At 39.2% G+C, this 24,813-nt stretch overlaps 1 protein-coding gene across 1 annotated transcript in view; it reads right to left on the reverse strand.

The window, feature by feature from the left end:
- LOC119915923 (A disintegrin and metalloproteinase with thrombospondin motifs 14) overlaps positions 1 to 24,619 on the reverse strand; it is a 46,501-nt gene extending 21,882 nt beyond the window's left edge. The window contains exons 1-6 of the mRNA XM_038735717.1: positions 24,254 to 24,619; positions 23,392 to 23,819; positions 12,557 to 12,713; positions 8,814 to 9,010; positions 4,272 to 4,355; positions 546 to 702 (exon numbers count right to left, since the gene is read on the reverse strand). Coding sequence (XP_038591645.1) covers positions 546 to 702; positions 4,272 to 4,355; positions 8,814 to 9,010; positions 12,557 to 12,713; positions 23,392 to 23,819; positions 24,254 to 24,332 — 1,102 coding nt within the window. The 5' untranslated portion in view covers positions 24,333 to 24,619. The remainder of the gene's footprint in view (positions 1 to 545; positions 703 to 4,271; positions 4,356 to 8,813; positions 9,011 to 12,556; positions 12,714 to 23,391; positions 23,820 to 24,253) is intronic.
- Positions 24,620 to 24,813: the final 194 nt, after the last annotated feature.

Raw genomic sequence — 24,813 nt, forward strand, 5'->3', positions numbered from 1 at the left:
AAGTTTCTCTGAAGGTTAGGCTGCTCACTTCAAATTATGTTTTGAAGGGCTGAAAAGAAGAAATTCAGCGTGAGTCAAACTGACAGAACAACATGTATGGTATAAAACTCCTCCAAATGATTGCATACATGTATTATTAGGGTTAAGAAAGATCAATTCATTATTTATGAGTGAAGAAAAGTTCATACTGAACTTCACAAAACTAAATTAAGACTAAAACAGCAGTTAGTTTACAAAAATGACAAACTAACATTTCTGTTTTTTCTCTACATGCCAAAAACATTCTTCACCAATATCAATCTCAATTTTTCATTTCCAGGGTGGCATCAATGTCAAGTCAGCAGTCAGGTTCTGGAAAGTTACTCAGTAATTATATTCCTGTGAGGTCGCCACTGGCAGAAATGGGGTCGTGACCTCAGCTGCAGCCTCCACTTTTAAGTTTCCACCGACCTTACCTGGGCAAGACTTGAAGCCAACCCCTTTGTGAATGGAAGCAGATATCAGCACTCAGTCTGCACAGGCCTCGATCGAGAAAAATACAGTACCTTGCATACCTGCGGGACCAAAATCTTGCCTTGTGAGGAAGATGGCGTGGTCGTGGTACTCGGAGTGGTCGGGGTCGCGGCGCTGCTGCGTGTTGGCCCATCGGCACACCTGCTCCAGGCTGCGGGATGGGTTACCACGCTCAATCAAGCTTATAGACTGCAGAAATACAAGGACCAGGAAGACGATTTTACCACTTAAACTGTAAATAGTAATGTAATTGCTCACCTTATCAGGGCCACAGCTCCTGCTAAGATGAAAGAAAAAGATTTCTCACCATTGCACTTGAGGTGTGCATATACTTTTACTTTTACTTGTAACTTTTAGATGACTATCCTAGAAAGTTCAGCTAAGACTGAGAAGGAAAGCTTGGGGCACTGTGAGTCCACAGGTGGTAGCTCTGCCAGCTCAATTAAATCTTACAGTTACTTTTTAATAAAATATTTCTATTACAGTGATTAATTAACAGTCATTGTACTGTTTGATTAGTCATCATCACATCTATTTTACTTGGAAATAGAATAATTAACAATTTGTAATTCATAGGTTTTTAAACTCCCCTTTCTTTGAAAGCTGAGGTGCCCAAAGGATATTGTAATACTCCTAATTAAGGATGTGGATGGATTAATGGAAAAATGTATGCATATATATTCAATTCCTGATTCGCCACCTTATGTGACACCATATGTGTGTGTGTTTTCTCTAACTTGCACGGAGTGTCGCCACTGAAAAATGGCTACAGATTTCCATTCAACAACAAAACACAGTCGAGGATGAAACTATGTAGTGACTGATACTGCTCATACACAGAGTGTCATTCCAGTGGAACTAGCAAAACATTTTGAACAAGTGAAGAGAAAAACAAATTCATCCATGCACACAGTGCAATGAAAATGGAATGACAATGTTTTGACTTTGATCACTAGCAAACTAATACAAGGAGTCTTTCTACTTATACCTCACTCTCAACATGCATCTGTTGAACGTTACAATAACAAATGTTCAAAAATCCCTTTAGGTTGGGTTATTAAAACAAGCAACATCTATTTTAGAATATTTCATTACAGTAATTAAAGCTAGATGGGACTATTAAATCATTTTGCGCCCTACATTGTGTATGTAATAATTACATAAGAATAAAATCAGTCCCGGCTGCCTGACCTAACGTCCAGTAATCAGTGCTGAGCGGTTGTTATCATTAAGCACTGAAAATGCAGTGAAAATGTGAAATGCCTTTTTATTTTGGTGTCATAATTTAATCCACAGATCCTGTACACTCCCCATTCTGTTATAGCACTTAACAGCACCCAGTGGCACATATTTTGAACATTTAACAGATATTTTTTTAGGAGCAAGTGGCAACATAGTTAAAAAGGTTCAAGTTAAATCCTACTAAATTGGACTACTGTGCCACCTGCTGTCATGAAGTTGTATGTCTGTGAATGTCCATGGACTAAACAATGCTAACTTACTTGAAAAGCATGTTAAAGTTAAGCTAAATTTCTTTTGTTGAATATTATGTGTTGTTGATTAATTTCACCATGTTTTAATGAAGTCAACTAACGTTATCCGTTTATGTGTTTTATAGCCAGTAGAAAATCTCTCCAGTATAGCTAGCTAACATTAACAAGCATGCGCTGCTTGTCCACATGAGATGACTGTTCAACACTGTTGTCATGAATGCAGGTATGTTACCGTGTGTTGTTATAAAGAGTGTCGTAATATTTTAACAGGAGGTTTAGGTATTTTCAGCTGTTTGCCTCCGGTATGTTGAATTGTTACAAAGTTACATAATTGTTTGCACATAATTGTTTAGAGAAAATGGAAAAATGTAAAGGTAACTGTAGGAAATCTATCTAATTACAGAGTTTTATGTTGTTTCCTCCTTGTAAAATCAAGAGGGACAATTTGGTGTGTTTATTTTATTTAGTCATATGAGTTTAAATCCGGGGCGGCGCGGTGGTACAGTGGTTAGCACTGTTGCCTCACAGCAAGAAAAGCCCCGGCCTTTCTGTGTGGAGTTTGCATGTTCTCCCCGTGTCCGCATGGGTTCTCTCCGGGTTTCCCGGCTTCCTCCCACCATCCAACATGCAGGCTAGGTTAATTGGTGTCTCTAGGTGTGGGTGTGAGTGGTTGTTTGTCTATGGACTGGCAACCTGTCCAGGGTGTACCCCGCCTTTCGCCCGATGTCAGCTGGAATTGGCTCCAGCCCCCCTGACCCTGTACGCAGGATAAGCAATGACGATGGATGAATGGAGTTTAAATCCACTATACAATCAATGTGTCAAACTGTACTTTACATTTGTGTAGAGTTTTAAGAATAGTGCATACAGTAATCCCAAAAAAGCAACGGAGGATTTTCCCTTAGATGTGGAATAAACCTGCTGCTACCGCAAACCTGACTGGCTCTGAGAGATTATATCACATAGAAGACATCTCACAGAGGTCACACAAGCTATAACAAGTTTGATGAGTCATGGCAACTGAAATAAAATCAGTAAGCGCATTAATATGCAGACAAGAAATCAGGTTACTAAGAAAAATCAGGTCATGCAGGTCATGCAGTACCTGTGGTAACCTGGTTGCTGTAAATCTACAAGTACATGCTGCATTCAGAAGTAAGATTTTCCCCCCAACCTAGGACCTTAATTTGCGAGCACTGTTAATTTATTTTAACTGTAGTAGTTTCAGAATACAATTCTAGATACTTAGTGTTAGTTTCAGTTTTAGTCCAACTTATGCATATAGTGAATATGGGGATGCATCACAAATGATTTGTTCTTTTCATCCAGTTTCATCCAGTTCATCCTGCTGTCAAAGCGATACTTTCCCTGTTGTAAGTCTTTGTCATTCACATGCTCAAATGTAAAGCACTGTTTAGAAACCCATTTATGTATATACATAGCAAAAATATCGTCTTACTTCAGGAGAAGTCTAACTCAGGTTTCCCTAATGCCCTACCCCATTTACTGAATATAAATTATGTTAAAGAAATCAGATTACTGCAGAAAGCAGACTGTAATCCAGTCACTTACATGCATGTAAACACCCTGACTGAGTCAGTCTTACAGGAATAGTTTGGCATTTTGGCAAATAATTTGGCTCTATCCAGCTGTAACAACATCTGCCTACCTGTACCTCTAAAGCTCACAAATGAACACAGTATATCACATTTGTTTAATCTGTACTAGCCTTTGGACAGAGCCAGCCAAGCTAGCTCTGTCCCCCTGTTTTCAGTCTTTATGTTAAGCTATGCTAACTGCCTGCTGTACATATTTCCTGTACAGACCTAAGAGTGGTATGGATCTTCTTATCTCTTGTTTTCAATGTGTATTCAATAGTATTGTTTATTGTATTATTATTTTTTCATAAATTGTAGTTATTTGTTGCTGTCAACATTTAAACTTTTCTTTAAATGGGGTAGAGCTTTCTCAAATCCTATCCTATTCTATCTATTTTTTTTTCCATTGAAAGTTGAAGGAGTGTCTGTCACAATGAAGCTTCTATTTTTCTCAAGCTCAGTCCTTCTTGTTTTCATTCTAAACAAAATGTAAAATATACTGTATCACTTCCTGAAGTAACAGCACTGTTATCATGTACAATGTAAGTTTAAATCACTGAAAATATGTCTGGTTTCAAACCCAGTCCTGCACCAAATATCTTTGCTTTAAAAGAAGTTTTAAAATATATTTTCACATATAGAAAATAACAACAATCTGAAAGCTCACCTGTCGGTACCCGACCATTATCATGCGGACAAGGACAATGTTGATGTTGGTTCCCAAAGATTCATCGTGGTAGATTTCATCAACCTGAAAGGAAATTAAAAGCCTCAGACACTGTACTGAAGGATGACGAAGGATGAAGAAACGGTGCATTTGATGAAAGTGATTGAGAACGTCTCACAATATTGAGCCTGCAGAACATGTACAGGTCAATAACACAATCAACCACATGGCTGTCCTTAAGGCAGAGCATTAATACAAACACACTGCTGTCAGAGTCAGTGGGAAGAAAAATACAATAAAATAAAACAAAGGCCTAAAGTTAGTGTGGGCAGGATTTTCAGCTGAGGATTACAAAACAAAAGTACAGGTCCTTCGGTTCATCACTAAATTCTGGAGTTTCCATGGGAGACAGTCCTGAGTTATAAATGGGCCTTTATTCACAAGTAGGTACTGAAAAGGTCTGAAGATGCTTATTGTGACAGTTCTGACTATGCACATCAAAGGCCTCAACTGGTGTCAGAAGGATTGGAAAAAGATTAAGCTTGGTTTTCAGAAATCTAACAAGGGACATTATTAAATGGTTGCCATGCTGGCTAGTGTGTGATGCTTTGTATCAAATGTAATCAAAGGCAGAGAACAAGAAAAAGTAAAGGATGTATAACATTGGTGGATATAGCTTTCACTACACTAAGTGCTCAGTCTGTTTGGGGAACAGTATTTTTACTTTCTTGCTGCTTTTAAGAGGGATTAATGCTGTTTGTAGTTATTTTTTTGCAGGAAGGTATAAAGTCTTTATCAGTAACACGGTATGAAGATGATAATTCACCTCTCTCTTGAAGCGAATCTGTTTTATCTAAAATCTACGGAGCAAACATCTGTTTGAAACTGCTCTGATAGCGATAAGTAACAAAACACATTACGCTTCTTTTACTTCCACAGATTTTATTTCTGAGGTACAGCGTCTCCAGCATTAAGTCGCCTAACAATGGGGGAGTTTATTTGTTGTTGTTTTTTTCCACCTCTTACAACAAGTCTGAAATAATGATTAAATATGCTGTTAAGGTATTGGCAACCATCCAATGAAACCAGTATTGTTATGCAATGGCAAAAAAAACCCTGACCCAGAAATGTATCGACTGCTACTTGGCTTTATAATAATGCCGTGGTATGCAGATGCTTAACCCAGGGCCAAGCTAGGATCCCATTCAAATCCCAAGTCCGTTTTCCACTTCAGTGTGTTTTATTTTCATCAAATGGTCGCTGCATGTCGGCACTCCTCCGGGGCCCCATAAAGTCAATCAACTGCCTCTCTTTGCAGTTGATAAATAAAGTTCAGAGGAGATAAGAGGTGAATATTTCTTTTTCCATAAATCAGTAAGTCATTCGGTTGGGACATATTGGTTATGGATTGTAATTAACGTCAAACGTCAACGCCAAACAAACTGGGCGACTCTTGATTTGTAAACATGGAGTCTTTTAGCTTCACAAAGCACCCTCACATTTCTCAATGTGACTTCTGAACTTGTTACTGAGAGGAAACACATGTTTTACAACTGGCATTTTAAGGCAAGTGGGTTGACCCGGTGTGATACTGACTCATAAATCTTGATATGTCATGTAACAAGCGTAGAAAATACTTCATGTAACATCTGTGCATAATGTATCACCATCTTCATTATTTGTCCAATACTGCTAATACTTCTATAAAGTTTTTTTTTATTAAGAATGAACATAGTCATGCAAACTCAGCTACTCTTGCAACAACTATCAAAGAGTCGGTGCGACAAAAAAAAAAAAAATCCCTATACTTTCTCACTTTTCTCTATTAGAGTAGGAAAAGTAGGAAAAAATGTGGTGTGTAAAAGTCCCATTTATTTTTTCCACAAACAATGTTACATGACACTCTCTCAGATAACGACAGTATTAGAAAATACCTGAATTTTATTGAAAGTCCATGATACAGTGCTACGAGAAGTACTACGAGTACCAATGAGCATTTCGGAAAGAAATATCCAGTCACAGAGCCTAGATCTATTACGTGTGCAGCTAACAGCAAAGTGAAGCTAAAGATTACATTGTTGAGAAAACAATCTGCAGCTTAAATTATTTCATTTTGTCAGATTTGTTTGGAAAAATCTAAATGATCGTGGTTTTGTTAGCATCGCTCTCAGCCATCTCCCAGCCTGCCAATAACATGATCTACCAAAGGTCATAGAATAATTGGTGGACACCCTGTGTAATTTACAAGAGCCCCAAGGTGAAGTTCGATGTTTTCATTAATGCTGCAGCAGAGGCAGTGAGCAGCTGTGATCTCTCCTGATGATGATGAAAGCATATGCAAAGAAATCCCACAAGTGTTACTTTGCTTCACGAGCAGTCCTGACAAAGAGGCAGGATGAATATCTGCAGAATTTCAACCACAGCCAGCCCTCCATATAGCCAAGATTATATATATATAGTATTATTTGTATATAAACACACAAATAAACAAATAACTTGAAGACATTCAGACCTCTCCAAATCTCCGCTCTTTCTTTTCCTGATTTAAGAAGAGATGTGTCCGGGCTCATAAAAAAACAGAAATTTCAGATATGGTAAACAGAATAAGAGACTGCTACTCTTTGCTAAAACACCAACAAGTGTGTGTCACTTAGCTTTCACTGGGAAAAACTTATGACAGTGCTGAACAAAAGCCCTGTCACTGAAGAAAGGCTACCTTGGCTTAAGTCCAAATTTGTTCTGGGACACAGGGTTACACCCAAGGCATTTAAGCAAATATTCCATTCACAGAAGCCTATTCAGGTCAATAAATGCTGTAAAGAACACTCGACTGACCCCAAGTTCCCCCAGATTTGTTACAAGCTCAAATTCCTAGAACAGTCCATACTGACCTATATACGTGTGTTTATGTTGGACCTGAAAACAAAGAAACTGTAGAAAAATGAGGACAGAATAAAGAAATTGCATCATATAAGTTTCATGATGACTTTTGTAAACAGTGAAGTTAAGTTTTCCTGACAGGACTCAGGTCTATGCATTCAACCTTAAAAAAACTTTTTGGCGAGTCCTGCTGAGGGATGGGCTAGCCCCACGTCAACTGGGATAATCACAAAGCCAGGAGGAGGGTCTGGGATCGGACTGAAAATGAGAGTAGCAGCTGTGGGCTACAGGCGCTAGGTGTCCCTGGCTTGTGTACAGCATCACATCAACGTGGACAAAACCTGGTCCGTGCTTAAACAACACAGCCATTGTGCTGCAGGCACCTCAGCAGTCACCTTGGCTTTGCGCAGACAGGATGTTCAGTAATCAATCCCTCAGGGAGAGTTTCTCCAGGTGGTACTACACATTCTGCAGCCACGGAGCAGGGATTCAGAGGGATTTGAGTGGGCAGAGCTCTTTCAGACACAGCAAGCCTGTGGCTTACAAGTGAAACTAAAGACTTTAGACCCTTATTTGTTTAAATTGCGCCTTTCTTTGTGGAAGTGTCACGTTTCTCTCGTCAAATTTTACTCAAGCTGAAGGGGAATATGGGAATTGCTTTCAAGAACTTTACTTGATTTCACTTTATAGCTCAGTCAGTTTCATCCCTAAGAACTTCCTCAAAGTTACTTCTATTGCCAGTGATCTGAAATACTCCTAAGTGCTTATAAGAGCACTAGACACAGAGGATTGACAATTAAAGAGCGCACTCGTGCACCCTCTTCCCAGCATAATCAGCCAAGGTCATTAAAAATCAGACATTTCTTCCTGCCGAAGACATTGGAGGACAGAATGTGAATATTATATACTAATTAAATAAACACTTCCTTCCATGTAAACACAGCTTGGCAGTGCAAGCGGACTACTGGCGCTGGTTTCCATGACTGCCCCGCACAGCTCCCACTCAACTTTCTAATTGGTCTAGTGCAGCTAATCAGACCACCATGCAGGGTCCAAATGGTAACTGTTACAGAGTGAAACCAGCACCCTGTGAAAATCTGACTTGGGGGATTTGGGCCCAGTAAGTAGCTTATGGTGGTAGGAGCTGGTGGAACCCGTAATGAACGAGCTGTGAGTTTCTCCCCCTCCTCTCCTCTCATCTGTAATCCATAAACAGCTAGAGAAAGTGGGGATCTGGGGAGAAGTATGGCAAGGTCTAATAGAGAGGACAAGGAGGAAAAAATAACTCCACAGGTAGATAAAAAAAGAGAAAAAGATTACCAAACTTTTTCATGTAAACAAAGGATATTTCTAGAGCTGCAACATTTACTCGATTGATTGTAAGTCTTTTTTTTTTTAAGCAAAACTGCCAAATTTCACTAGTTCAAGCTTGGAATTGTCATCGCCCTTGACTTTAGGTCGTTAACTGTTGGGTATTGTTGACATTTAAAATAATAGTTTTATGATATTTTATAGTCGAAACGATCAATCAAAAAATCAATGTATGAATGAAAACAATGGTTAGTTGCAGCCCTTGATGTTTCATTATGGGAATTTGTATAAACAAGCAGAAGGTGGTGAGAATTTGATGAGCATTTCACTCCAAAAACAGAGTAGACTTACTATGTTCATGAGTGTAAGAACATAATTCTGCACATGCTCCTTGCCATGGAAGCGCAGCACAGAGTCGTCCACAGCCAGCAGCACCTCAATGTTGTAGTCGTCTTTCTTCGCGTGCCTCCTCTTGCGCTCCGACTCAGAAAGTTTATGTTCGACGAGATCCAGAGCCACTGGGAGCTTTGCGATCCCGAAGTCTACCACTGCAAAATATGTACAGCACATAAGTCAGTGAATAGGCTGTGGTAATATTTTTTGGCTATTTCTTCTCTTATATCAGCTTCTGTGAAGGGATATATGTCTGTGTCAAACCCGACATAAAAATATCTCAAAGGAGGAATCCTTTGGGACTATTGACAGGCCTGTGGGCTTTCTAAGTCTCTTGATCTGAAGTCAAAATACTCTCCTTAGACTCATAAACAGTTGGCATTCAGAATATGTGCATTTGGAGCACTAATCTCAGCTGAGTTAAACCAAATTCAAACAAACATTCATCCATGTCAAAGCACTTCAGCTGTTTTCTATATGTGTGATATTCATGCACAGTATGTCGCCTATCTATGGCAGCGTTTGTCAGAGTTGTCGAGATTAGACGTAATGTCATATAATAATAATAAAAGAAAAAGAAGTTACAGGCAGTGATCCACATGTTTGGAACATGGAACTAGATAAACTGAAAACTGATGTGCTATAATGTGAGACAAACACCACAGAGGCAATAAATAGAAAGCACTCAGAGAGAACACATCACTGCCAAGACTGAACAATACAAAACATTTAGTCTTTTTAATCTGCATGTGGATCTGCTTCATAACACATGACCATTATGTACAAGAACCAATTATATTTAGCAGCAGTTCATTAAAAATAGCATGCCTCATCTTTTCACCAAAGTAATTTACAAGTTCCCTTATATACACAAGCAAACAAAATAATTCCCTTGATGGAGATAATAACTCTTAAATGTAATTACAGAATGTGCTGACAGAGAGAGAGAGAGAGAGAGAGAGACAACATGTCTATCAGAAATGGCCTTGTTCAAACATTCACGCCATGTTGCTCGAAACTATGAATTATTGCAATCTTTTGTAAAAGACTCCACAGACGGTAGGGGTTCCAGGCTGCCAGATATAAATGGAGACACAACACATTATCTTATGCATACCTGAAAATCCATTGGACAAGGTATTTTCAGAAGTACACTGCATAAAAATGGAACTGAAGGACAAATGCAGTGTTCAACTAGCTCCAGGCAAATCTTTAAAAAAGTAATTTATTCTAAATAAATATAAATAACTGGTAAATGCACAACAGGTGACAACTTCTTTGCACCAGTTATGGTTGTGTTAATTAAGATGAATGTGTTAAACAGCTGCAAACACTGGATTATTTTTAATAAGCAGTAAACAAAACAGCTTTCAAAGCTGGCATTTTATTTAATACCTCATATTCTTGCATAATGCAGATAAAAGCATGGACAGAGACATTACATGAGAGCGACAGGGTGTAAAATATTATTCCAGTTCAAGTAAAATTTGGACAGCGGTACTGAGATTATTCTAGGGTCTGTTTGCTGTTGTGGAAAAAGCAGCATCACCTGTTTTAAGCCTTATGTGGGAAGTTGGCTCTCCCACAGGGTCGTGACTGTGAAGGACATAAATCTGGCAAAAAACCCAGACCTAACACTGAAAAGCTTTCACAACAGTGAAGTGCACAATTAGTCGGAACAGGACAGGCAGGGCACTAATGCCTCCCACTGTAAATGACATCTTGCTAGAGTGAGTTGATGGCTAAGGTATATTGTGTTGGTACAGAAACAGTACTGGAAGGTCAAAAATGGCAACAATATTCAAACGCAAAGACTGGATACAACCCCAAAATCAGAAAGTTAATAAAAATAAACGCAATGGATTTAACAAGAGCTTTGAAAAAAAGATTGTTGGAAAATGTGAATGAGCAGCTTGATATAAATTGTTCCTGAGGATGTGTGAGCTAGAGAGGCTGTGTAATGAAATGAAAAGACCCATACATCAGTTTTACAGCTACAGACACTTGGAAATGGCATGAATTAAAGAGTATAGTGAGCCTTCCACCAGATGTTCAAGCTATTGTTGTAGCAAGGAATGAATAAAAAAGGAATTCATGATTGAGTTGGGTGATTTGACTGCGAAGGAAAGGTCACTCCCCCTCTTCTAACCAGCTCCCCCACCCTCCCCTGTCCCCAGTACTACCACTGGAGCCCAGCATTCCTTACATTAGCAGCTGATGTAGGGAGCACTGCCTCTGCAGTTAAGCCTGATAAATATAGAGTAGTAGGAGTTTAAAAGCTGCAGAGTTTAAGGACCACACCAAAAGCTGCAGGGTGAAGTTACCATATTGATGTGTTTGCAAGTTTTAGCTGCTTAACTGCAAATGGTGCAAACTTACATTTCTGATTTAAGTATAGTTTGACAGATTATATTTTTCAATGTGGTTTCCATTAATTTCAGTTAAGTATGTCAATCAATCAATCAGCAGGCTCTTAAAACTTGTGGAAGCAATGTAAGTGAATATCCAGTATGGATTCTTTCTTGTCAATGCTACATTATCCACCACCAAATTAGGGCTAATTATTAGTTACAGTGTCTGTACCACCTGTCAAGTTTTTGTTACCAAGCATTAAATGTCTGGTCAGATTTAAAATCTGGTTTACTTGCTGCTGCTTTAATCAGATAGTTCATGATTTTAGTCTCCATTTTCTTTTGAAAAAGATGCATTAATGTTTTGTAAAAGCTTTAACATATCATCACCATATAAAGTTGTAACGCGAACGGTTGCCAGCACACGTGAAGCAATATTATCATTCATTCATCTTTAGTCGTGTTTATGGTCTCATGAGGAACGTAAGTATAATCACCCTTCTTTAAGTCTTATTTTTGGTCTCTACCAACTTCTGTAAAAAAAAAATATATATATATATGGTTCTTAAGCTGCTAAATACTCCACTATGTTCGCCAGCTAGGCAAATAGATTACAATGGGTTGTAACAGTTGAAAACAGTTCTGCAGCTGGAGAAAAGGTTGAATAGGGTGGTAAGACTGAACCAAAACAGTAAAGTTGCAGGCTGTAAAACCAAAACAAGGAGCTGAAAGATGCTATAATTCTCCATAGATTTCAGATACGTGTAATAATTCTCTCTGGGTTCATCATATAGAGACCAATTTCACATCAAACATAGTCATTTGATCTCATTTAATATAAAAACGATTGATTAGTGCAGTTTTAAACAAACAAAAAGGTCTGTAGAAAAACATTCACATTCCACAAAGTTAAGTATCAGTAGTTTGACTGGTGTTGATGTTCACTGTGGCTGTTTTAGCAGTCTGCTAATATATTTTCATATGCAAATTAATGGAAAGAAATGGTTGACTGAAACATCAGGAAAAATACATTCAAATTTCTAAAACTAAATAGTTTGCTGTGATGTAAATTTCATGAGTTGAAAAACAAATTAAAACATGCAAAACCACTGGTGTTTTAAATGCAGTTAAACCTCTGTGTGTAATATTAATTTATTTATCTAGGTACTCAGAAATTATTCTCTGTTGTTCTATTTGTTGTAGGCCTTTGTGTCAATTTCTCTGATGTAATACCATACAGTCCTTGCTAAAGACATCCACATACTCAACACACACACAGTCAAAACACACATGGTGCTTTTTGCAGGGCTTTTTGTTTCCACTGACGTCACGCTGCTTCTCCTCGCCTACCTTCATTGTGGAGGTCCTCCCTCCGCTGGCCCGTCTCACGTTTGATGGCTGACCTGCGGTAGACCACATGGACACGCCCCTTCACTTCCACATCCTGTTGGCCCTTCTCGAGGGGCTCAATGAAAAACTCCCCATTATCAGTCCGGATCAGACCTGCCTGGAAAAAGACAGCTTCAAATTAGTGCACCCCTCCTCCTTCAAAGGGCAGTTATTCCACTGAAGCCATAATTATAGTATTCCTGATCAATGGGAAGATTTAGAGGATATGGGGAATGACGCAGGTTGACACAACTTGGGGCCCTTCAAGCCCTTCACTAAGATATACTGAGCACCACCATGACTTCTAATTGAACAAGTTCATGAATAGTAATGTCTCCATTCACTCGCATCTTTCCATCTGCTGCACGCTTTTTATGTATTCAAAGAAAACCCCTCAGTTGGATACCAATCTGGGATGTTCAAAGAATTCAAAGCCTTTGTTCAAGTTTTACAATTTCTCTCAAGTACTCACTTTCTCTCAACCTGCCTGATGTGCTCCACTTCAATTAGCAATTTCAGATGCTTCCCAATATCCCTTCCAGCCACCACAGAGAGCAGCTGCGGTCTTACTGCTTTCATTCAAAAGTAAGTATACCCCCAGGGGGTATTATTAGGTGCACAATGAGGTTGTGTACTTCAGGGTGGGCGTGTTGACCATTCTGTCGCCCCCCACACTTGTTCAAACTTTTATCAGTGTTGAATTATGGGTTAGGAACAGTTACTGTCTTCTGAGGCAGATTTCTCCCTGACTGATTAGAATTTCAGTGAAAAATGGTCCTCACTGAAAGACGACGTTGCTCAATTTAGTGAGATTGTCAAAATTCACATTTGTCATTCAACATCAGAGCATTGATTCAGTATGAACAATATAACTATCTCAGGGCCATTCTGTAAATGACCTCACACACATTTTCTCTCTGCAGATCTGCAAACACATATACCGATAACAAAATGTCTGTGTTACATATTCATTTATAATGTTTATATTTATAATTTATTTTATTATTGTGAGCAGTAAATTGTCACCTACCAGAAAAAAATTATAAGAAGAATGTATTAAAAGACAATGTGAAAACAATATGACAATGTCAAATGTGTTGCTCGTACATACAGAGAATTATCAGGTGAATCTGCAACTTCCTGCTGCTTTATGGAGCTTTATAGCGAGTTTCAGCTCATTGTTTAGCTTTCAAACCCACAACTTTACTGTTTTGGTTCACTCTGACTACTCTCATGGTTTCATTTTTAGCCACAGCAGGCAGCTGTGAAATCTCAAAACACCCACTGTGCACTACCTGTTCAGCACCAAACTGTAAGCACAGTATCAATATGGTGAACATAGCGGAGCATTTAGCAGCTAAAGAGCCATGATGCTCTATTCTATTCTGCTGTCCCCCCGTTGCCAAAAAATGTTGTGGCCAAAAAAGTATACATTTTTGCACATAAATCTTTTCCCTCCAACTTGTGCTGGAAGGTAATGTCCAACACAATCTATTGTTCAATGAATATAACATATCTCTGTTTTGTCTGCTGTGTCGATAGAAAATTATACATCCCACCAAGCTGTGAATAAACAAAAGGATGTTCTTGTTTATTATCGACCTTGGCTCGCTGTTACTGCCTGCATGTTGATTCCATATCAGCATTTGGGCAAAGCTTTCATTTCCATTCATTATGTACGACCATTTATCCTTTGTGGGGTCATGGAAGGACAGAGACAATCCCATCTCACTTTGGGTGAAAGGCGGGGTTCACCTTGGACAGGTGGCCATAAGAGCAATTTAGAGTCACTACTTAACTTTAGGAACTAAGGAAACATAATTTGTTCAAATTCATCCAAGGAACAAACTTTCTGAAGACACAACACAATGCAAATAACATTTCTCATATTCTTACTCCATACTAAGAAAAAAGAAATCTATCCAGCCTATCATTATACTCATGAAGAAGGCACACCAACAACATTTTGGCAAGAATGTGTGTATTTACAGCTGCAAAAAGAAATATAAATACAGTGCAGCAAAGAGAACATTGTGCCTAAAAAAAACTCATCTCAAAATCCTCGGCATGCTGTTGCTCGTAAGTAACAACACAAACGCTATGAACTGAAGGTTGACATGTGACAGTAAGAGCAAAGAGGAGTGAAAAAATCTATCCAGCTCCTGACCAGGAAATGCCAAGTAAGACATGCTCGAATACTTCCTCTGTGGTCTCTTATTTCAGCAGTCGGTGGAAAATGAAGCCGGGTCTGCAAGGGGAGAGAGCAGCAGCAGCATCTGCCTACGGAGGAGCCAAATGTAAACATATGTACAGTTCATGGTCTGCTGTCAGAAATGAAGATTTTCTAAGGAAATTTCTGTATTATTAATTGCTTCACACCACTGAAATTGACATGTTGATTACTTTATAAAGACCTGATTAATAATGATATTTAAATGATAATGTATTCTATCTAGAACCTAAAATCCATTATTGTGTCAAGAGCACTACCTTACCTCTGATTTAGAGCTGAAACTGTTCATTGGTTAATCGATTAACAGAAAGTATAACATTAATTGTCATTTATCTAGGAACATTTCCAAACATTTTTTAGCTCCAGCCTCTCAAATTCAAATATTTGCTGCCTTTCTGAGGTTTCATATCACTGTAAATTGAATATTTTGGGGTTTTGGACTGTTGGTCTGACAAAAGAAGCATTTTGACATCACCTTGGGCTCTAGGAACTTAAACTGCCTATTTTACTATTTCCTGGTGTTTTAAGGGCTGCATGCAGTGCTAATAAGCTCCACCAATCAAATAGTTGGGGCAGCAAGCTCCAAACAAATGTTTGTAGCATGAAAGGCAAAACCCAGAGCAGAAAAAGTCCTCAGGACAATTGAAAGCAATGCACATTCTGTATTTTTGGCCATGACAACAGCGTGGCTCTATGGATTGTAATGTTGGTCGATCAGTCGGTCCACCACTTTGGTCCAGACAGCTGTACTTTCTGTTTAGCTCTAATTGAACATCCCAATGAACTGAGTGTATTCTTCAGGCTGTGATGCTTAAAAACAGAGATTAGCTTTTCTAGGTCAAGAGAGGTCAAGTGATGTGGTGGCTACCAGGTTGCTCCATGTGATGCGAGTGTTTATAGACCTGGGATCATTATGAGAACTGCAGTGCTCTGTGGACTCTGTGGAATTTATATCAGTATGAGGTTCATCCAGCTTCTCCTGACTCTGTGCTGAAAAGCTCTCTGAAGCAGAGGCATCCAGCGGTGTCGCTGACACAGCACAAAAAAAAGGCAAATATAACCTGTCCTTAAGCGCACCAGTGCACTAAATTCCACACTTTGGTAACAGCAACTTTGAAAGTGGATATTTACTATATGTAATTTCAGAGAGACCTCTTTCTGTTCTGCAAACTAGCATTTGGAGTGACCTGCTCAGTGCAGCGCACACACCACAGCAAGAAACAAATGAAGAGATAGCCAGTGAAATCACTTCATTGCTGGAAATATGTGTATTATAAAGAAATGTGTTGTGCATGAATATGCTGGCAGACAAGGGTGTAGGTTTGGTTTCAGAGGTGGAGAGGACACAATGAAAAAAATTAATTAATTGAGTCCAGACATACTCATACTGCCAGAGTTGGAGAAGTACTCAAGGCCTCCTAGGCACTGCCAAGCCCCTGAACACCTTGAGCAAGCCCCTGAACCCCCAATTGTTCGGGGCGCCGCACTGAGTGCCAGCCCCCTACATTACCTGTGTGCATGGACGTATATATGCATATACATATATATGAACAGTGAAGTAAAAAAACAACATTAAAATTAAACAAGCAAACAAGAAATTATGCTATAATTTGTGTTTTCCATAATTATTGCATGGAAACCTGTATTGTAACCCTACCTAAAATAAATTTTAGTTTCCTTTATAGATATCTTGTACTTTTTGATGTTTACTACAAAGAGAACTGTTTACTGTTTTATTTTTTACTAATAATATGATAATATGAACTGCAAATTAAAATATAGATTTATTTTTATTTTTACCTGAAAAACATATTAAGCTGAACCTTTTTTTCAGCCCTGAGTTGAGTCTGCAGGTATTAATTTCAGGCTGAACAGCCTCCAACAAAAAGGTATATACCATCGTTATTAAATTGTTGTGATGCATATAAACATGGTGGTCTTTTTCCATCATCCATTGTAATACAGCTTATAATCACCAACATTCATCTGCATGGAAATGATTCAAAGAGGAGAAAAATTATAATAATTTAGCCATTGGGGAGAGCACTTTTATTGGAGCCGATTATGAGGTTGCTATTGGTGGCTAATTGGTTTTCATACAAAAGCTAGTCTGTTTAAAAGGATAAACAGCCCTATTAAAATCATTATGGATATTGTTGTTCTTATTAGTAGTCTAAGTAAATGTAGTACTAGCAGTGTTGTAGAAGAAGTAGCAGCAGTAGGAGTACTAGTTGTAGTAATAGTAGTAGGGGAAGCAGCAGTAGTAGTAGTAGTCGTATTAAAAGAAGCTGTAGTAGTAGTAATAATAGCAGTCAAATGGAAGCAGTTGTAATAGTGATATTATTGCAATATTGATAACAGTAGTAGTTTTAGTAGCAGAAAAGAAGAAGTTGTAATGATAGTAGTAGTAGTAGTAGTAGTAGTTTACTAGTAATAAACAAAAAGTGGTTGAGGTACTTGTAGTAAGAGATACTTGTAGAAAAATAAGTAGTAGTGGCAGTATTAGCAGTGCGCGGGTGTGTGTGTGTGTGTGTGTGTGTGCGTGTGCGTGTGTGCGTGTGTGCATGCGTGCTTGTAGGAATATGTCCTGTATCACAGTGTGTGTTTGAATGAGCACATGTTTAGACAGACATGCTGTAGCTGATGCAAATACAAATCAGATCAGGAAATAAATCAAATTGTTGGCTGAGATGTCGGGCTTCCACTGATGGAGCTCTTAATTTAGTGACTTCTGTTCCGTGCCAGCAGAGTACTGGAAGACCAGATGATACTGGAATACTGGACTGGGACCAGGCCTGTACAGAATTCCTTCAAACATTCATGAATAGAACAATTTTGCTAGCGTTTTCCATCCCCAGTGGATGGAAAACTGCACCCCATCCCCCCACCCCCACACCAAAAAAAGCAGACTGACAGCTGACTGTTGCTAGGTGGCTCTGTCTCTTTTTAAGAGACACAAGAATAGCCCTCTTCCGACTGCGGTTATCCGGCACTCGTGTTTCCATCACACATGTAACTCAATCAGCCCGTCATCTGCGCTAATTCCCAACACATGAGCAGCACCGGTGTAATCATAGCCATCACTCATCACTCCACAACAATAGTTCATGCTCGTCTGGAGCGCACAGCTGTTGCCATCTAGCAAGAGTTACAGTAAGAGAGGAAGCTATCTCTGACATATTGGTCAATCAAACATAAATTAGAGTAAAAGGAAACTGAAAGTGCTTTTTGCATTCACTTTGCATCCTCTGCTGACAGTCACAGTGGGGCCAAATAAAACCAAAAGATATCAGATTAATATGCAGCTTTACCGTATGCATGTCTTATCTGTCGTGAGCTTGGAATTCCATAAATCCTGCGCCTCCGGGGCACATGGCAGGAGACCAAGTTAACTTACTTATCTGTTACTGGTGATGTCATGCTATTAGGGAGTTATGCCTGTGGGAGCGGCCTCACTGCAAAGGACACACTGATAGCAAAGCTTATCGTAGAAATTCAGTCGTATCGAAGTACATGAAATAATTGAGTTATAACTGCTGGTGTGTTCTTCAAGTCTGAGCATTTTGTTTCCAGGATGCACAAAAAGCTAAATATATCTATGCAACTGTGATATACATCTCCTCCACTGTAAGGGAACCCATCAAACAATACAGTGCATCTCAGAGATTTGGCCCTCAGCACATGATTCACGTTGTTATTCCTTTTAAACTCGGTCCTTTCATCAGACATGATCTCCTTCGTGTCCTTCCATATCCAGCAGACACTTTAGACTAAATAATTTTCCTGCAAGCTGTCTGTGCACCTTCAAATGCTCCCCAAACACCCCTGCATGCACAGACAGGTCTATGTTTATGTTGGCTTTGATGCAGGTAAATGCATGGACATTATTCCTAAGAGTCTGACTGCAGCCTTAAAAGGTTGAGTTTGTCGAAATCACAAAAATACATTCACAGAGTGCTATCTATTCATGCAGATGGTTTTGGTCTTTCTTGCCTAGTCAGAGACTTCTGCCACTAGTACAATAGAGAGAATGATTGCGATACTCAAAGCTTTGCATTTTGACATTTGAAAAACAACGGCATGTCTTTACAGACACAATGTCCCAGAAACTCTGTTAGACATTTTACCAAGAAACCATTTTCTACTAAAGGAAAAAAGTAGCAAAAACTGTCCACAAAAAATATTATTTTTTGGTTGGAAGTATCTTACATAAAAGAGTAGTGCCATAAGATTAAGCAAATCCCCAGAAATGTTAGATTACATATCCTTCAGACAGTACAAATATATTGAGATGCTTGTCTATATCATGATGCTTTTGCCACATTAGATCTGAATCTCCAATAAGCCAAATTAACAGCGAAGGAAAAGGCTTTTGGCTTCTTTTAATAAAAACCTTAATATTCCATAATGTAACAACATGGGGTTCTCCTGAATAATTTAACAATACTAGGTTATATTATTTTTGTCCACAGTTTTTTCCACTGTGGCTGGCTGTAAATACTACAGCATAGGCCTACAAGTAATGCTGCACTCATCGGAATTACCATGATTACCAGTTTCCGACTTGTAAATGGGCATTCACGCTAACATCCCACATCCGTCGTATTTACAACTAGGAAACTCCAATTCTATCCAACATGATGTAAAGTAATACATCAGTGCCCGAAAACTAATCACACATGCCTCACATCAGCCAAACTCCACTACTGAAGGTGAATGCCCGGTATTTTTAACCCTCATACGGCCCACTTTGCAATTAAACAACCATCTTGAGTTCTCCGATGACATGGACGTTGGCAAGTCATAAACATGAGAATCTTTCTCAAAGGCCTATCATTCATTCCACATAATGTGAACACTGCATTAGGCTCAAATTGTCCTCCTCTTTCATTGGTGTTTCTAAAAAGCTGGATGACGATTCTAGGGTTTATGTCCATATTCTATGCTACATTGTACTAGCTAGTGAAGTTGAAATATACTGTACATTGCTTACTCACATTCAAAAAGCAATGTAAAAAACAATGTGCATTGACAATACAGTATATCACTGAATTGGTAACATTTAGGTTTCATTACCTTGAATAACTTTGGCTGATGTAAACATCCAGTATTGTTTTGGTTTTTCAGGCAATTTCATTTCATTTTAGAACTTTCAGAAAAATCTGAATTTCCCAGTTGTAATTACAACTTGGAAATGAGCACTATTTACAGGTTGGAAACTGGTAATTACGCCACCACTGATATGAGAGAAATGCACCTTTAATCAAAAGAGTGAAAGCAAAGGGGCTAAAATTGTACTGTCCAATACAGAAACTGGACTAAAACGTATCACATCTAAGCCTTTCACAAAGAACGATGAAATCAATTTAATCTATGAGAATTTACATTGTGCGCTGAAAGTTATTAGAGCAAAAGCGGGCAGAAAAGAAGTTAGCAGAACATAAGCTAGCACAAACGCTATCAGAACAGCAGTAACACAAGAGTGGTGCTGGAATTCTGCTTTTCTTATAACTCCAAGGCTTCGCTACTCATGCTGAGCTCATAACCTCTGAACCATTACTGCTTTCTACATTTGGCTTTGTTTAAAATCAATATAACACTATGATTGCCATCTTTTGTGTGCTTAGGTTTAGAGGTTAAGCATACAAAACTTTGATATTGTAGGCTATTTGTAGGTGAATATGGCATTGCGCTGCACAGGACCATTGTGTCAATTTTAGCCTTGAGTCACTGAGGGGCACACACAGTCGCCTTTCAGGAAATTACTTTGTGATTAGAGAACACAGCATGGCATTGTCCACCACTCACTGTTATTACATTAAGAAAGAAGAAATAACTCTGTGACATCATCTCACCTAGTTTTGTTGTGTTAAACAACGACAACAAGAAAATGCAGTGATGATGACAAACAATGCAAGTGTTGTAAGAGACGTCCATTGTATCTTTGAGTCCTGCTGATGCAAAATAAAAGGCTCAACTGTGCAAGCAAACACTGCAAGAAGCATAGAGATAAAATTGTGGGCTTGTGAAAAGTTTTGCCAAAAAAAGTGTAATTGCTGCCAACCACAGGCTTGAATCAAACAAAGGTTTTCTCACATGAAGTGTCAGAATGTGTGATAATTTAGAAAAGGACTGTGGGTGTGTCACATTTGGAGGGTATCAAAATATTCTGGGTCTTCAACTTCGATTCCAACTGTTATTTCAGAACAATTCAGAGAGCTGACTCAGAAAAGCTAAACAGTAGCCTCACTTTGGTCAACCTGCCAATTCAAATGTCACATGCACATTTGAAAATTCACTCTAATTTGCTCAACTGCAAACATCCATTAGTGGCTTAGTTCACCTCCCATCACTCTGACATTGAAAGACTGCCCAAGAGCAGAATGATGAATAGATTGGTGGTAATGGAGTAGGCACACAATGCTGTAGAAGAAGAGCAGGTTTGCTGGGATAGTGACCTTTTATTTTGAATTGATTTTACCTAGATAGACCTCAAATCCCATCAGTGAAACCAAGCAGTTACTATGGATGCTTAAAACACCATTTTAATCTAATATTCCACCCAAAATGTGTCTTTAGAATCAAAAACTCAACTCGTATAGGCTTGAGTGATGGCTGTAAAATCTATGTAGTTTGCTTCTTCACATTATGTAGACTTGGATTCAAGTTGGGTTCCAATGGTGACCAGTTTCTACTGTATCAAAACATTTTCAGAAACTTCTCAAACCACTCCTGCAGCATAATCAAGCGCTAAGCTTCCGGTCAGCGATCTGATGCGAACGCGGAAGTCCCTGAAACCTGCATCCTATTGAACGGCCAGCAGGGGGCGACTCCTCTGGTTGCAAAAAGAAGTCTGGCTCCATAAGAAAAAATGGCAAAATGACCCTACTTCTCACCTGAATAATTACCTCAGTAAACACTTCCCTGATGAGTTTATGTTCTCAATTGCCAGTTTCAAGTCTTCTTCAATACAAAATGATGCTCATTTAGTAAATAAGGGTCCCATTTATTTTAAAATAGACGATAAGGCAGAGTACGTTTCAGGGCAGGATTATCTATGATTGACAAGTCGTTACCATGGCGACCTGTCAATCAGGCTAGAGCCAACTCGTACCCATGGCACTGTGTAAATTTAAACAGCGCCATTGAAAAAGCTTATTAGGAGTTGGCTGTTCACTTTCTCTGGTGATTACATTTAGTTTAAAGACTGTTGTTCTCTAGACAAAATTGTCAGTACTGTTAAAATGACAGTTAACATGAATTACAGATGCACCTAGCTAAGCATGCTAGCTATAAACCAACGGGTGACGTCACGATGACTACGTCCATTTCTTATATACAGTCTATGAGCACAATTCACGTCTCTAATGTCCATCCATATGCTCATATGTTCCAAACACTCATATTTTGGCTAAATTAAGTGCAGCTAATCAATGCCAATACTTTAAAGCTTCATTAGTCAATATTTTAAAACTAACAATTGATGAAATTTTTACGTATATTGTCAAATTGGTCTCTCATGGTGATGAACCCACAGAAAATGATCACCCGACTGCAGTTCAACTCAGCTTTACCAAGCGCTTTAGCATCTTTCAGCTTATTGTTTAGGTTTAACAGCCCTCTCTCACTGCTCTCATCAGCGCCATTTTCGGATGTAGCTGCAGCTGCTATTTTCCTCAGGGGTTGGTAGAGACAATAAACAGAGCTAAAAATATTGTGTATATTGGTCTCACCTTTGCCACATGGCCAGAAACACAACTCCAAAGGATGGCTAATATTCCTAAGCGTGTTCACCTTTTAAAGGGATGTCAATGTTGTGTTGACAGCTTGGTGCACTGCCTCCAAGTGGGCAAAAAATCCATTACTGCACAGCCTAAGACTGTGTTGATTGTTTGTTAGAAAGAGAAATATTAAAGGATTCATATTTAATATCCCAACCCTACTGCTCCTGTCTCTATTCTCATGCACAATGTAAATTGTTGAACTTACGAAGATTTTGAGAGCTTGTCCCCTGCTCTTTAATCGGCCAGACCCACTCAATTGCACCCCAGTCATTCATGAACTCGGGAAATCCTGGCCAATCGAATAGCAGTATCCGGAAAGACTGCCATAATGCGCCTGCACGTGTACAGAGGACTATTTTGCCAAGAATATAAGTGTTTGGAAGATACTGAGCATTCAGATGGACAGCATAAAAGTTATGCTGCAGGAGTGGTTTGAGAAGTCTCTATTGAAGCTATGATACTTTTGTAATACAGTGAAAACTGGCTACATTAAGAATCCATGGTAATATGACAGCTGCCTCTTAGCAAAGGACCAAATACAAGACGGAATATTGCTTTAATCTATGTCTTATTGTCTTAGAAAGACTAAGGACGTGATGCACATGAATGTTTAGGTCAGAAAATATGTTAAGTGGCCATTGTGAAGGACTTTCGGGTACATGCAAACCCATTACACTCCACATTCCTCTCTGACACTGTGCCAAAGAAGGGAAAGCATCTTTTCATGGCAGCTACATCTCTCTCCATCTGACTTTTTCAAGTGTGCATTGTTGACTTACCAGTCCATCACAATTGCTGATAGCCACAGAGGCTTCTGGCATGTCACTCACATCTCCAGTAAAAACACAGTCCCTGTGGATATGTTCCTTGGCCTTTTCCACAAAGTCCTCCTGCCATTCCACAAAAGCCCCCGGGGCCACTAGCCTCCTGTTGGCCCTCAGACGGAGGTGTAGTTCTTTCCCAAACACAGTGACATTGAAAAACAAGTGCTGAGCCGGGGCGGAGGTGACCGAGGGCATCTCGGGGGCACTGCGGGCCGCCCTTCTTCTGCTGCCAAAGTTTGAGGAGGCACCATCAGGAGCAGCAGCTGCACAACCACCTTTACTTCCACTTCCAGCAGAGACCACGTGAGAAATGTACCGGCCATGGGAGTCTGTGCTGAATGGCACGATAAGACCATATTCACTTAACTTTCCAGAGAGTTTTTCTGATGGGACAGATAGTGTCAAGTGAGAATCACATTCACAGACCTATAGCAGGTTCCTTATGGAAAATACTTTAAAACTAAGTAAGCTGAATGATTAAAAAGTATGTATGTATGTATGCTGTATCATAGAGGACATAGTTAAACTTTATTTCATACATATTATTTTATAGTGCATATAAAGGTAGCTCAGAATGAATGATCTCTTCATGAAACAGGTAATAGTAAAATCATGTGGACATAAAGGAAAATCTAGCTACTCAACACACTGTATTGACTTCATGCAAAACAGTAAAGTTGTCAGACTTATTAAGTTCACCTATCAATAAAAACAGGCCATAAGTGTTTGTCATTACTCCCTCACATTTAGATTTTGTACATTTCTCTACACAGTACAAAAGCAGAGCCAAAAAAGAGGCAATAAATGCATAACTCACCATGTGTTTCTGCAGCGAAAATATGATCCAAAAATACTTGACTGAGTGAAAAGCACATGAATAAATACATACAATCCATAGCGAGGGCTATAGTGTGAGAGCTGCCACGCTGAGTTTTCCTTTCTGTTGTAAACTTTGAACAGAGTCCTTCCTCCTGATAAAAAAAAAAAAGCACAAATGCAGGAGAAAAGTCCTCAGAGTTGAGCTCCAGCGAGGCAGCCGGTCATTTCTGAGCGTTTCCCTCTAGACGCCAAACTGACGGATATTCGCAAGTTGTTTCCAATCTTTTGGCCTGTGCTGAACTGCCAAGACTGCCCCCATCCATTTAGGGAGCTAAGGGAGGGGGGGGAGGGGGGGTGGGGGGTATCTGGGGTGCTGATGACGACAACTCCCGGGACGGTTTGAAGAGATAGCCAATTTTTTTTTCTTCTTCTTCGTCCTTTCCTTCCCCAGATAACTTTTTTTTAAAAGGAAGGAGAGCAAGTTAACGCACGCCTACGTTGAGAAAAAAAGTCGGAAGAGTTCAGATAAAGTGTGCAGAGACAGAGTGTCCCGGTGGT

This window comes from Micropterus salmoides, unplaced genomic scaffold (genome assembly GCF_014851395.1).
Source record: "Micropterus salmoides isolate LMB-PRFRI ecotype aquatic unplaced genomic scaffold, ASM1485139v1 Ms_hic_scaffold_21, whole genome shotgun sequence".
Taxonomy (NCBI): domain Eukaryota; kingdom Metazoa; phylum Chordata; class Actinopteri; order Centrarchiformes; family Centrarchidae; genus Micropterus; species Micropterus salmoides.